This window comes from Chiroxiphia lanceolata, chromosome 3 (assembly GCF_009829145.1).
Source record: "Chiroxiphia lanceolata isolate bChiLan1 chromosome 3, bChiLan1.pri, whole genome shotgun sequence".
NCBI lineage: Eukaryota > Metazoa > Chordata > Aves > Passeriformes > Pipridae > Chiroxiphia > Chiroxiphia lanceolata.
Window position 1 is genome coordinate 9,531,125 of NC_045639.1, and position 14,456 is coordinate 9,545,580.

Genomic DNA, 14,456 nt, shown 5'->3' on the forward strand with positions numbered 1-14,456 from the left:
GTTGTCATTCCAGCAGACAGTCAACATCGTCTTATTTTCTTCTGAAAATAATTATTTTAAGAATGTATTTTTTTTTAAAGTAAACGTCTCACTCTTAGCTCTGATGAACTATGATAGATTTGCAGCTGAGACTGCAGTTCTTCCAGTGAATAAGAGCTGTCAGTTCCACTGCACTGTGCCCCACTGGGCCAAGGGAGGCTATTTCTGTAGGAGAAGGTAACTAGGCAAGGCCAGGGACTTAAGGCTGAGGACATGGCCCTCTGGCTGCTGCTTACTCAGCTGTAGGCATGTGTGTCATGTGTGCAGGGAGCTGACTGAGGTTTAGTAAGTAGTTGCAGGGGCAGGGACTTGCTCTACTTGAAACATAATTTGTCACAGCGGCCCGGAGTATGAAAATGTTAATGGTTTGGTTAACTATTGCTGTTCTTTAAAACTCTCTAGGTTGCTGTACTACTCATGGATACCCAAGGTGCCTTTGATAGCCAATCCACTATCAAAGACTGTGCAACGGTTTTTGCTCTGAGCACCATGACAAGTTCTGTCCAGGTGAGAATATCTGTGCTGGAAAATAATGGCAGTGACAGGAATCCTCTGTCCTGAACAGGCAATGAATATCTCTCAAGCCACACCTAGAAAGTTCACCTTCCTCCAACTGTGATTTAAAATTTCATTCTTTGTCTTATTTTCAGTGTAGTACATAAACTACATAAGTTTCTCAGTGGAATCAAGGTTATCCAAGGCCAAGCTGAGTTAGATTGCTGACAGAACTGGGAAATCCCTTCCCCCTCAAAAGATGTCAAAGTAGCAATTGTGTACAGATGTGTTACAGAATCTTTTTTAAGACTTTAGATACAGTTTGGGGTGACGTTATACTGTGATCAGCTAAACTTACAATTGCTTCTACTGTTAAAGCATCAGTTAAAAATCTGACAATTCTCTTGTGTTATGCTCAAAGCTACTTTTAAGCTTGTACCTTAAATGTGCCAAAAGCGAACAGGTTTTTGAGGGGTGACCTTCTTCAGACATTCTACAACATAAAACGAACAGGAGTATGTAGAACACTACTTCTGTCCTGTGGATTGTTTGTTTGCTTGGTTTGTTCCTGTGGTTAGGATAAGTTTTGGGTTGTTGATGCATCTTTTTGTTTATTGCTGTTCGTTATTTGTGCTATTGAAACAGTCATGAAGCTCCCTGGATGAAACCAGATTTCTCTAGGAAGATTTGAAAGCAAAAAAGCCTAGTGAATTGACTACCTGGTTATTTCTGTGTCAGAGATAGAGCTGCTGGATCACTGAATCCTAGAGCACTTAGACTTGAGGATGGCTAACAGGCCTTCTTAATTCTCTTGTCTGGTGTGCTGATGGACTGAAGCATTCTTCCTTGATTCCTTTACGATTTGCTTCCTTGGAAAGAAATGATTCTAGAAGGATGAGGGTGGTCATCAGTGGTTTTGTTGCTAGTGCTTTGAATAAGGAGGTGACTTTTGTTTGAGATGTGTTCTATGACACCTTTCTAGTTGCTGACTTTTGGGTAGTTAGACTTTTCTGTGTACCTGGGGGGCAAAAATACTCAAGACACGTAAAAGAAACTATATGAATGTAAAATAATGGTTTCATGTTACACTTTAATTCTCTGACTGTCTCTTTCAGGTATATAACTTGTCTCAGAATATTCAGGAAGATGACCTTCAACATTTGCAGGTAAGAATATGCTGAACTTGCATTAAGCTGCTCCTGAACTGAGAGTCTTGGCATTGTTCTAGGAGTTACTACTCATGTAACTGACTTGGGAGCTCTTGCTGCTTCATATAAAACACTGAAGCCAAAAGTAGTACTGTCTGTAAAAACAGTGTTTGCATCAACTTTGTGATGCTTTGATGCTTCTGTGGGGCCAACACAGAGGTAAAATAGTACAGGCTTCTAATCTGGCTAATTCTTTTAAAGTTTGTTCCCTGTATTGCAAGTTCTGAAGTTCCTGAAGGAATGAGAAAAGAAAATGATTTATGGAAGTGCTTAATGACAAAATTCCAGTGTTTCCCCCTTTTCCCTAAAATAGGAAAACTGATGGTATTTTGTAACCAGTTTCTAAAGAAATGTGGGAACTTGGGTCAGGGTAAAAAGAGTGTCTTCTACCCAGAAGCCATCTCTAGTTTTTCAGCTGAGAAATTTCTGCTAAGAAATAAAAGCAGGAAAGAGCTGTTCTCTTTACATGTGCTTTTTATCCTCTAGTGGGACATTGTGGTCAAAGGTCTGGCTTCATGTGAGTGGTGCAAGAATCTTATCTTCTTAACTTAAAACCTGTAGCTTTAAAGACTAGCTTGTGTATTAACAAATGCCAAGACCATGACCTTGTCACAGCTTAAAACTCTTCTGTGTGTCTTCAGTGCTACAAAAGACTGGCTGCCAGTGCTGGAAGTAGAAGAGCACTAACTAAACATAATCTTGTGGTGCTGTTCTCAGTTAACACGGTTGTATCACTGGACCAACACCCCTCACAGCCCTAAAAAACCCAACCAAGCACTGCAAGCAAAAAAATCCGTAGATAATTATTTGAAAGCCAGGCTTTCCTTGTGACTTTGGTCCTTTAACAGCCTCAGTGGAATAGAGCAATCCCTTTACTGGAGGGTGAGATGTGAGGGAAGGAAAGAAAAGAAGGATGATAAATATAAGCAGTGGGTAGGGGACACCCATGCATTTAAAGTTGTGCTAGGAATCATGGTCTGAGGGAAGGAAATTCTGAGTTTCTGTTGTAACAGCAATTTATATAATTCTGAATTACTGTTAGTCTCTCACTGCCTTTTTCATGTAGCAGGGAAGTGAATGAGGTAAGGAGTTGGGGTCAAAGAAGCCAGTCTCATATGGGCACTTGACCACTTGACAGCTGCTTTTGCTCAGGGTGGACAAGGGCTTGGAAGTTGATTTGTGTTAAACCAGTCTTTTAAATTCTCAGATGCTTTTATGATCAACACAGGGGGAACCATCCCTTGAGCTGTGAAACTTGTCTGAGATGTTCCAGGAGTTAGTTTTAAAGCAGAACAACAGCTGCCTGGTACTAGAGAATTCTGATATGCTTCCTTCATCTTGACCTCCAAGGAGGCTGGCATGGATCAACTCTGCTGAAACAGCCAGCACAGTCCATAATTCTTGTGGGTTGTTTGGCCTGCTCAGTCCAGTGAAGAATGCTGCTGCTGCTGGTATTAAAGATGGTGAAAGCAATGAGAGGAAGACAGCTGACACTTGCCTTTATATTGGAGGGAAGGAACAATTATCAGTTAAGGTCATGGGCTCAAGCAGAGATCTGAGAAGCTGCTGAACTTGGCTTGTATTTAAATGTCTGATACATTGGCTCTAGCCAAGTTCCTTGGGATTTCCAGGAATAAATGTTTTGTGGGAAGTAAGGGGCAAATGTTAGACAGGCTTACCTCCTTGCCCTAGGAAATAAGTGTTGGAAACTGGCTTGCTGAAAGATGCAACCAGCTTTCCTCTGAAAATAGCCCACAAGCCACCCACTTAGAGCTGCAGTGTGTTGACAGTTATGGAATGGCACTGTGAAGCCAGTGGAAATCATGTCTCCTACCTGAATTTACTGAGGAATGGTATACTCATTATTGAGGTTTGTTAGCCATTGTCAGTCTATAATAGGATTTTAGACTGAATGCTTTATTTTCTAGTGACATAATATTTTACGATAGGAAAATGTGTTTTATATGTGACACCCTTACACTCTTCTTTCTTTCAGTTGTTTACAGAATATGGAAGACTAGCTATGGAAGAAATTTACCAAAAGCCGTTTCAGGTAACTCTATGTTAAATGGATCTTAAGCAGCTGGATGTGTGGAAAATGAGCTCAGGATAATTTATGGAGATAAATTAGTTGGGCTGAAGCTAACCTGTTCTCTGCAAGACTGATTTTCCTTCACTATTGCCACATTGTTTGGCAAAAACACAATGGAAAAATGCTGAAGAGGATCAGGTTTTGCATGAACATAGCTTTGTGCTTGAGTTATAAGGTGTAAAAGGAATCAAAGTGTCAAGTGATGTGCAGGTGTTAAGGAGAAAAATTTTGTGCTGCCTTCTTACTGATTACTCTGAGGTGTGATTGGTCTTTGCTGGTGCCACGTGGCTCTGAAAAAAAGGTCTTGTGACCTCTAGGAAATGGCATTGAGGAAAGCCATGTTGTGCATGTCATTTGCTTGAAGCATTATTGGCTTCAGTGTTAAAAGTCCCAAAAGTGATTGTTTGCAAGGCCAGAGACGGGTTTGAGGCTGCTTCGTGGAGCCAGTGACTGAGATCTCTTCCATCCTGAAGTGTCCTCCTTAACCTATAAGGGTACGAGTTGATTGCTGTTAGTGGTGAATTTTAGGACTCTTGTGTCTGCCAGGTGTGATGCTCTTGTGATTGCCCCAGACAAGGTGCGTTCTTTGTAAAACCTCTTGTGGGATACGAGAGTGATGTGAAGGTTTGTTTTCTGTCTTCAGCTGCTGGGAGAGAGTACAGTGCAATCCTTGTGGAATAGCAAAAGGCAAACCTGTGAAACAGGGAAGCTATCTTTTTGAGACAGTTGGGACTGAATTTGTGGGTTTCTTGTTTGGTTGGTGGTTTTTTTAACAAGCAGAAGCTGGCACCGCAGAACTACAAGGCTACTTCATTTAGAGCAGTCAAATACACAAAATCACTTACTTATATAATATAATACATGTAAATGTACAATATGTTTAGAGCAGCCAAGTACACAAAATAATTATATGTGTGATAGAGTTTTTGACCTTAGAAACGATGCAAGCCATTCACTGCTGTTGTTCTTCCTGTTACAGACATTAATGTTCTTAATTAGAGATTGGAGTTATCCTTATGAACATGCATATGGCTTGGAAGGAGGAAAAAAATTCCTAGAGAAAAGATTGCAGGTGAGTTGTCTCCAGTAGTCCTAGTCTGAACTTGCTGTCAAGGTAATGAAGCACGATGAGCTGGCTCATTGTGCTCATAAAATGCATTTGTGATGTTTCCATTTGTGTGCAAAGTTGATGTTATTAGGTTCAGGAATAAAAACTTACACTTTTATGCTCTTAACTGCTTTTAAGATGATATTGAGTCTTAATTGCAGTACTGTAAAACTGCTAGCAGTTCTTACTGCCTTTTTGTTTCCCTTCAGGTAAAGCAAAACCAACACGAAGAGCTACAGAATGTAAGGAAGCATATTCACTCCTGTTTCAGTAATCTTGGGTGTTTCCTGTTGCCCCACCCTGGTCTTAAAGTTGCAACAAATCCAAATTTTGATGGGAGATTGAATGGTAGGAAGCTTTTCGTTTTGTGTTTCTTGATTCAGATCACTGAGTTTGTTTTCTTTTCTGATGAAAGTTAAACACTGCAATGGTTGGCTATTGAAATGCCTGCTTGGAAAAATATAAGGCTAAAAGGTGAAACTGCAGAACCTAGAAATATGCACTGTGTGTTCCTTTTAGTGGTTTAAAGATCAAGCAGTTAAGCAGGCAGAGGGAATGGATATCTTTGTGTCTAGCTGTTGATTGTAATCTGATAATTTGAGACATATTTCAAGGTCATTAAATAAAGATTCCAAAGATAACTAAGGGCTCCAGGGGGAGAATTTGCAAAATTAAAGATTTTACTTTCCTGAAAGGCTTTTCTCTAAGAACTTGCTAAACCATAGGTGGACTCTAGAATGACTAACATAAAAGCTGTAGGATTCTGCAACTGCAGTAGGAGAGGCAGTCAGGATTCTTCCAACTGATGCAGAGGGAACGTATCAGAACAGTAAAGGCTATGAAAGGAGTTGTGATGGTGGAGTGCCAACCACTGCTGTGCTGAAGGGTTATTGTACAAGATGTTGGCATAATTGGGGAAATGCACTGTAAATATTACGAGAACAATGGAAGCTTGTTCTCTATCTGAAGTTAAGATTGGTAGATTAAGAGCAGGTGAACTTACTAAAGCTATGCTATGTATTTAAGCCTTTAAATACCTTAAAAATGCAACTGAGGGTTGTGATGCTATGGATTTTGAAGAATCATGGGTTATCGGGTTCCTTTAGGAAATATAAGATTGAAAACTAACCACTTTTTTCCTGAAATTGATTGAATTTTACTAGATATAGATGAGGAATTTAAGAATGAACTGCGGAATCTGGTACCATTACTGCTTGCCCCTGAAAACTTGGTAGAAAAAGAGATTAGTGGATCCAAGGTCACCTGTAGAGATCTTGTAGAATACTTCAAGGTAAGCAAACTCATACTAATTATTTCTGTTAATAGCTTAAAAGACAGTATTCTAATTTTAGGCCATGTTGTTCCCAGAGAAGATATGATATCTAGGCTGACACTTGCTGATCAGCTCACTTTTATTTTCATTTCATTATTCTGAATTTCCAGAACTGGCACACTACTTCCTAACAGAATAGCTTTTAGGAAGCTACTATTGGCAGAATTGTGGGTTGGTGTTTCTTTTTCTTCTCTCTTTGTAAATAGGCTGAAGTACTTCAAGCTTTATTAGATATTTTTTGCTACTTTGAAATCGTAGTTTGTCTGGATATGTCGCTTGCTTGCTTTTTTTTAATATATTAGAGTAGATCTGATGTAGCTTTACAGATAGAAAACCAGCTCCTAAACTGCTGGGTACGCAGTGATAATTTCAGATACTCCCCTCTGGATTTTTAACGTGCAAAGAAGGTGCTTTATAGGCACCTGCATGTGCAGCACCACTGCTCTGAAATACTTGTGTGTGATACTTACAGCTGTTAGTCTTGAGCTTTTTTTGTATCATGGTGACACCAGCAGAAATGTGATAACGTAATCCGTACATCACCAGGAATTAGTCTGGGGTGTGTGGCCTTTTTTGAATTGGAATAACTTAGACAGTTGGCTTGGTAAGAATGAGTGCTGCTGTCTCCTGAAGACATGAAGAAATCTGAGGTCAGAGCTCTTTTAACTTCATTTGTTAAATGAAGCAACTTTTTTAAAGGAAAGGCATGATATGAGATGTAGAAATGGTAGCTGTTCTGACAAGCATAAAATCAGCACTGGAGCTCAGAGTTTCAGTCTCTCTATTTACGTGGCTGCATGCTGCTTTTTGCTCCAATTTCTTCTCTAGTAGGACCTGATCATTACGGTGCAGGGAGTGCACATTCAGCAGCAGTTTAGAAAGGATGTATCCTAAAAACTGAGTGTAAAACCTCTATTGAAAAGCTGCCGGATTCATATCCTGTATCCAGTCTGGGAGCAGTCCTGTGGTGTGCTGCAGAAATGCCATGCTTATGTAACTAAAGAGGGCTGCTCCCTTGGGACTGTGCATCTGAAGCTGAGATTGTGAAGCCTGGGTTGGAGACTGTAGGGCTTTTACTTGGAGGAGATAGCTAGAGAAGCAAGGAGGGTGTCAAGGGAACGGAGTCCTGTATAACTCTATATGTTTTTGTAGGTTGTTCTACAACCTCGAGCACTGAGTACATAGGGACCCTGATAACCTTGTTCTCTCCTCCTTTATAGCAGAAGATCCTCAGGCCAGAGGCTGTTAGACAAGCCAGGGGGTAAAACCATAGCATGAGGAAGAGTAATGGCCCAACCTCTGAGGGGCTGAGTGACCTTGTTGGTGTAACTTGCACAGCTTGTCCAGAGCACTGAAATGGCCACTGCTGCCTGCTGTGCCCCACTTACCTGTCCCCAAAAGCTGTGCCATGGGCCACCTTGTGGGCTGGAGTAGACATTCCAGCCCTCTGAAACCCTGGGAAAAGAAAGGACATCTGAGGATGGGTAGGGTGCGGCACAGGGGTAGGCTGCCTACTTAGCTTCCGAAAGTATTTTGGTACCTCAACTCTCTCTGCATTAAGTGCTTTGATCTGCTTTTTTGCCTCCCACACTTCAATAGAGCAATGCATATGGGGAAATACAAGTATTGGTTCTCCCAGGACTGGGCAGAGCTCTTACCAGAAAGGCTGTGTGAGATAGTCATCTCCACTCTTTTGTTATGGATGTAGATTCCCTGCTTAGCAAAGCCCTTCTTATGTATTTGAGGAAGCAGAAACCTGCTGTCAAGCCTGTCACTTCTTGAGACAGTGGCTATGTCTTCTCAGGTTTCTCTGGTACCCTGCTGGGAACCAGTCTTGTGCGCAGGAAAGCTAGACTTACTAAGAAATTTACATAATGTAATATTTAGCATTATTACAAAGAAATAATCTGAGCTCTGTCTCTATATCATCCCTCATTTCTCATTCTCCTTAACCATAAATGTTTAGAAAAAGAAACCTTTTTTTTTTTTTTGTCCCTATCAGGCTTACATTAAAATCTATCAAGGAGAGGAGCTACCTCATCCGAAATCTATGCTACAGGTATTTTATTTTTCTTTCAAATAATCTGATTAGGTGATGTGTACTTTGTAAGTTCTTTGCAGCTGAAGTTCATGACTGCTGCAGGTCTGAAGCTCCCACACACAGCTGTAGTTGTTGAAGTTCTTTGAGAGCCATCTGAACTGCAATGCTTGAGTACACATTTGTGTCTTCCCTCTGTTTTGTCAGGCAAATGGAGCAGGGGTCTGTCTGGTTGGCTGGGGTTTTTAGCTGCTTTGGTTTCTAAGCCCAAGTTTCCTGTAACTTGCTGTTTTGTTGGTATCTTTCACGCTGTATTCAGAGGGCATTTAGCATCAGATGCAGCAGATGAAGTGGAGAAAGCTTTATAGTAATGTAGCTATGGCCACTGTCTCAGTGTTGGACCACCCTGTGTTGGGTTTGTTAGATTGGATAACTGCATTGAGGCTCCTCTTCTGAGTTGATCCAAAGAGGATGTAATCATCTTTAAAGCAATCTGAAAACAAAATGATTGTATAAAGCTCTGTTTTGAACCCTTGAATTGTTTGGGATGAAGAGCTTTCACCAAAGAGTGGGTTTTATGGTCAGTTTTAACCATTTTGTGTTTGTAAGACTGGGGTTGTTGGGTTTTTTTTAAGCTTCCTGTGTCACTTCACTAAGACCTGACTGTTCTGGGTGTTTTCTTGTCCTTCAAGGAACAAAATCCTTAGACTTTTTGGGGAGTTCAGAAAACTTATCGCAATGAAACAAGGGCTACTATTATTTTCTGTACTTATCATGCCATAAATGTATCTGGAACATACAGAGGATAACATCTTGCAGCATTAACTGCAGTAATTGTTCCTGACGTGACACAGGTTGAAAATAAGCCTGAAATTCTAACAAAATTGACATTTACAGTTGACACCAGAACCGTACCTATATAATGCAGAAATAATACCACCTTCCTTCTTTCCTCACAGGTTAACATGTGACCCTTATGTGCTTATTAACAATAGAGCATTCAGAAGAGACTGTTCATGATGTACAAGCAAATTGGGGTTGGTTTGCAGGTGTACTAAAAAGCTGAAGAAAACATCCTCCTAGGCAGTAATATGTTTTGATGTATATTGGCACTTATTTTAGTGTGGCCTTTTCCTGGTCATCAGAAGCTCTGATGAGGAGGTTGGGCAGGGGTATGTTGACACTGTAACTGCCTGGCCATGGTGTGATGACACAGTGCTCCATGTTTTCCAGGCAACGGCTGAGGCGAACAATCTTGCTGCTGTGGCAGGAGCGAAAGACTTGTACAGTAAAGGCATGGAGCAGGTATGGGGACACAACCTTTTCTAAACACTTACATGCAAATACAGGTCTTCGGTTTTCATGTTGCACTCTGGTTGTGAGCACGTTAATTGAGGAGAGAAGCTCAGGGCTTGTGTGTTTTCTGCACTCTGCTCTGAGTGCGATCTCTCAGGCTGGGGAGGGGTGGGAATGGGTGTATTTCCGAAATACCACCTGTTAGTTGCCTCTACAGCTCTTGACAGGCATCTTAAAATCCTGTGGCATGCAGTGGGCAAGCAGGTGAGGAGATATTTGTTGGGCCAGGGTTGCACAATGGTAGAATTGTACTTCTGTAGTCTCACGCTTCTGAATTGTGGTCATTCATTAGCTGTAAAACGCAAGGATTAATATGATTCTGGAGTTGTAAAAAACCCCTTGAAATACAAGAATTAGTTTGAAAAACATGTAAATGTAATTTCCTACTCGTTTCTGCTCTTGAAGATGGTGACTGTACTATTCTAAGCTGAATGACTGGATGGATTTCATGCTTCAGTACAGCATTATGCAAGGTTTTATCATAGGAAATTCTGAAAACAGTTACATATCTCGTGAAGGTTAACAGGACTGTGCTTATTGTGAAACTACAACCAGAAAAAAAAACAGTAGATGTGATAACGTGCTACAAACATAGCTCCCCATTAACTAGGTTAATTCTGGCCTTAATTACCCAAGTAGGTTTCCATTTTGAAATTAGAGTAAGACCTAATGCTACTGGCAGACAAGCCAATTCCAGTTGTTAGCAGGCAGTTTTGAGAACGTTCTTCTGGTTTAGAGAGACTCCTTTGTTTCCATTTTGGAAAGTGTCTTGATATAGTAATTGTGTTGTTTATAATAAATGTCAAGTCTGCCTTCCTGCCTTGAATCTCAATGGTTGTTGAGATACTGTAGTTGTAAGGTTTCTTACTTGGAGCAGGGAACAAACAGGAACAGATGTTCTTTTAAACAGACTTTGTTTCCATAGTAATGTTCCCCAGTACTGTATATTTTTATACCACCATAGAGATATGCACAAATGTCTGGAATCATTTTTCATCCAGATGTCTCGTATGATGTTCTTAACGTGACACAGCTCTGAAACTTCTATTTTTAAGAACAGAAGTGGGAACTCTTTGGATTTAAGACTTGATTATGTCAAGATAGTTCTTACTGTAGCTTCTGAGTTGTCCTCATGAACCAAAGCCCTCCTTTGCTGAGTGTGCATAACTAAAATACTGTCCCCCTAATGGCCTGAAATGTAAGGAACAACAGGTGCAGTCACACGGTGTAAGGGAACAGTGACAGTTATTTGTGTGGCGCCTTCTTGACCCCTCAGCAGCTTGTGGTGTTTAACGCACTCTGGGCAATGTGAAAAGACTGTTTTGAAGAATGAGACTAGTGGCCGTTTTCCAGAGAATTTTTCTGGATGTACAGGACTTCAATATGGGAAAAATCAGAGAAGTGCTTGTTAAACTTGAGCAAAGGGCAGAGTGGAGGTGTCAGGGTCTCAACAGTGATGTTCACCTTGAAGGAGCTTGTCAGTGAAGCCATGCATCTAATGAGGTAGAAAGTGGATGCTGTACTCTGAGAAACTGATCTTGTGTATACTGCTGAAGGATGGCAGCAGGAGAAAGTTAAAGTTGTTGCTGCACTCAGGACACCAGATGACAAGCAGTACTTTGAGGCTGTTGTTTGACATTATGTGGAAAGAATTACCAGTTCTTAGACACAGTCTAACTGTGAGGGTCTGGAGGAGCTGGAGCTGATCTGCCATATGTGTGTCCGATGACCTGGGTAAACAGAGTATAAGTCCTTGGAGTCTAACCATTTTCATACCCATGCTGATTCAGGGAGAGGAAGATGGTGGTGTCCACATCACATATCCATTTGAGTCCCTGGTCTTGTCTCCTAAGCAGGGATGTACTCGCACAAGTTGATCAGAATCAAGCAGAGAGGACAACCTAGGGAAGAATAGGCTAGTGATGGCAGCAGCTAATTCTTGTTAATTTGTATCCTCTGCTAAGTTCCATGGAGCCTACTAGTGGTAGCAATAAACAGGAATACGCTTGTTGAGTGGGCAGAATCTACGTGTTTGTCCAAGTTCTGCACTGACTCTCTCACTGAGATGGGTGACCAGGAGTAAAAAGATGGCTTGTGGCCTTCAGAGTAGTCCTAAACCTTCCTCAAGTCAAGTTTTCTCTGCCCCTTGGTGTTCCTTTATTTCACTTTTTTGTAGTGGGAATGTGCATGTGGCCGTTGTCCTATCCTTCTGGGCTTGGAACAGTGAAAGTATGAGTTCAGTCATGTGCTATAGCTCTATGTGTGGTTGGACAGGTAAGGTTCCTGCTGTGCTAGGGTGCAAAGTACCTTTAGCTGCTTCACTAGACAGGCCATGAGCTTACAGAGCCAAGAGAGCTGCTGGAGGCAGTCTGGTGCTGGCCTGGGAGAAGGGCAGAGAGAAGGGGAGCTTTGCTTTCTGTACAGCGGAAGATACCGAGGGTGTGATTCTCTGATCTCTGATTACTCTAACAGATTTGTGGGGGAGATAAGCCTTACATTGCCCCATCGGACCTTGAGCGGAAGCACCAGGATTTCAGAGAGACTGCTATCAGGCAGTTCCGCTCCGTGAAGAAGATGGGAGGGGAGGAGTTCTGTCGGCGCTACCAGGAACAACTTGAAGTGGAAATCGATGAGATCTATGCAAACTTTGTGAAGCACAACGATGGCAAAAACATCTTTTATGCTGCTCGTACCCCTGCCACTCTATTTGCAGTCATGTTTGCCATGTATATAATCTCAGGACTGACTGGGTTCCTCGGTATGAACTCCATAGCTACCCTGTGTAATCTCGTGCTGGGGATGGCTCTTATATCGTTTTGTACGTGGGCATATGTTAAGTACTCTGGGGAATTCAGAGAAGTTGGAACAGCCATCGATCAGATTGCTGAAGCTATATGGGAACAGGTTGGTATCTGTTTTTATTGCAAAATCTTCCTTTCTTGAGCAGACATACCAAACAGTTTCTGTTTAGTGCTGTGAGTAAAAAGCTGGTCTAGACCTAATGGAGAATGCTAGTGCTGCCAAAAGGGAATTCTACTCAGAAGTGTGACTGCTCTCTTCGGGAGGAGATGCCACACACAAAGAACGTTAAACAAGGTTAAGATCTTATAAAAGAAGTGTCACTTAAAGGCCTTGGTTGGTGCTTGGATGGTAGAGTGGAGGGACTCTTCCTTGTTACTTTTTCAGAGCAAGGAATTCTGTTTTTAAAGGTATAGATAAACTATAGATGTGGTGGATAAAATATCTCAGATGGTGCAAGAAATGGGAAAGGCAAAACACTGCCCTCCTCACCTGATGTGATGCTGAAGGGCTGACTAGTCCTTGGAGAGAAGTGGCTGGGTGACGACTCACAGCAGCTGCCACAAGGGGGCTACAGCAGGTTTCTTCCTTCAGGAAGATTTGTGTTGCCTGTGACAACTTCAGTGGGTGCAACTGCTGATTGCAAGCAATGCTTAACAGACGAAGTCCTGAAAGAAAAGACGTGAGTCTAATAGCACCAGAGCTGGAGCAGAAAACTTTCTGCACTGAGATTTTACTGCCTGAATTCATTTGACACAGCTGTGCCACTAAGGCCAATGTAGAGAATTCCTGACCAACTCTTGTAAGTAGTTTTTGGAGCATTTTGACTAGCTGTGTCCAGTGCCAGTAGAAGGGAAACACTTTGGTGCTGTTACTAGAAATAAAGGCCTCACTGAGCTTATCTAGGATGACATTTGAGTGTGTCCTCTGAGGCATGAGCAAATAACTAACTGGAGCCTTCTGTACAGATGCTTCTACAGCTGAAAAATTCCCATGTTCAAAGTTCATCCTAGGCAGTGCTATACTAGACCTGTCTGAGCAACCCAGTGGGGTTCCCGGTAAGGTTGTGAGTTACACTGCAGCAGAAAAAGTGTATCTTTAATAGTGGGAGGGAACTGAGCATCAGGGTACTAAACCTTGAGTGACACCCTACGTAGTGATTAAATTTGAGGCTCTCCAGTACTACTGTAGCTCCTTACTTTGGAGCTTGGGGCTGAAGAGCACTTCAAGAAAAGTGGAAGGTGTCAGTTTTATGTGTAATACTTGCTGAGTGCAGCTGCTGCTGCAGGTTACCCAGAGCACGTAAGGCTTGATTTGACTGTTACCTTCCCTGGAAGGGGGAAGACTTGGCTTATGCTGACAGGAGCTTGCTATTTGTGGTCTGGAGGAAGGTGATCTCCAAAAGAGCTCACCTGGTATTGCTGTTACAGCTGCACGTCACCAACAATATATAAAAGCACTGCAGGTCCTGCCTAAGTTGCTCTGATTAGATACCATGTTTTTGCTATTGATTTTTCTGAATCTCTGCTTTTCTTTTCCCTCCTTGCTTCAGAGGAATCCCAGGAAGGTGAGCAGTTACTGGCAATCAGGTTTTTTTTCTGAACTTGATTGACTTTCTGCTGTGTTTTAAGAGCCATTTTTCCTAACAGCTGAATTCGTGTTTTAGGTGTTTTCCAAACTCTTTGAAGTCCTTAGACGCCGAACGATTCGTCGTGCTCTTACATCAGTGCCGCGACAGCGACTCTCATCCAACAATAACAAGAAGAAAAACTAGCCAGTATTTTTAACTTTCTTTCTGTATCTGAAGTGTTCACACTTACACATATAGGACAATAAGCTGGACCGTCTGGGCCGGTCTGCATAAATGCTGTAACCATACCAGACTGATGCTGCAAATGGGGTATGGAATTGCACATCCATCTTCTAGGAACTGTAAAGTGGTTTGAATTCAGTGAAATACTGCTATGTAGGAGGGGTATCACTTGTGT

At 41.8% G+C, this 14,456-nt stretch overlaps 1 protein-coding gene across 5 annotated transcripts in view; it reads left to right on the forward strand.

Moving 5' to 3' along the window:
- ATL2 (atlastin GTPase 2) overlaps positions 1 to 14,456 on the forward strand; it is a 48,091-nt gene that overhangs the window by 32,150 nt on the left and 1,485 nt on the right. For 3 of the 5 annotated variants that reach the window (XM_032684429.1, XM_032684431.1, XM_032684434.1), the window contains 11 exons: positions 442 to 546; positions 1,650 to 1,700; positions 3,739 to 3,795; positions 4,814 to 4,906; positions 5,152 to 5,290; positions 6,106 to 6,233; positions 8,278 to 8,334; positions 9,547 to 9,618; positions 12,142 to 12,573; positions 14,021 to 14,035; positions 14,135 to 14,245. In XM_032684429.1, the coding sequence (XP_032540320.1) occupies positions 442 to 546; positions 1,650 to 1,700; positions 3,739 to 3,795; positions 4,814 to 4,906; positions 5,152 to 5,290; positions 6,106 to 6,233; positions 8,278 to 8,334; positions 9,547 to 9,618; positions 12,142 to 12,573; positions 14,021 to 14,035; positions 14,135 to 14,242 (1,257 nt within the window). In that variant the 3' untranslated portion in view covers positions 14,243 to 14,245. The remainder of the gene's footprint in view (positions 1 to 441; positions 547 to 1,649; positions 1,701 to 3,738; positions 3,796 to 4,813; positions 4,907 to 5,151; positions 5,291 to 6,105; positions 6,234 to 8,277; positions 8,335 to 9,546; positions 9,619 to 12,141; positions 12,574 to 14,020; positions 14,036 to 14,134; positions 14,246 to 14,456) is intronic. The other 2 variants (XM_032684430.1, XM_032684433.1) reach the window with 1 other exon arrangement.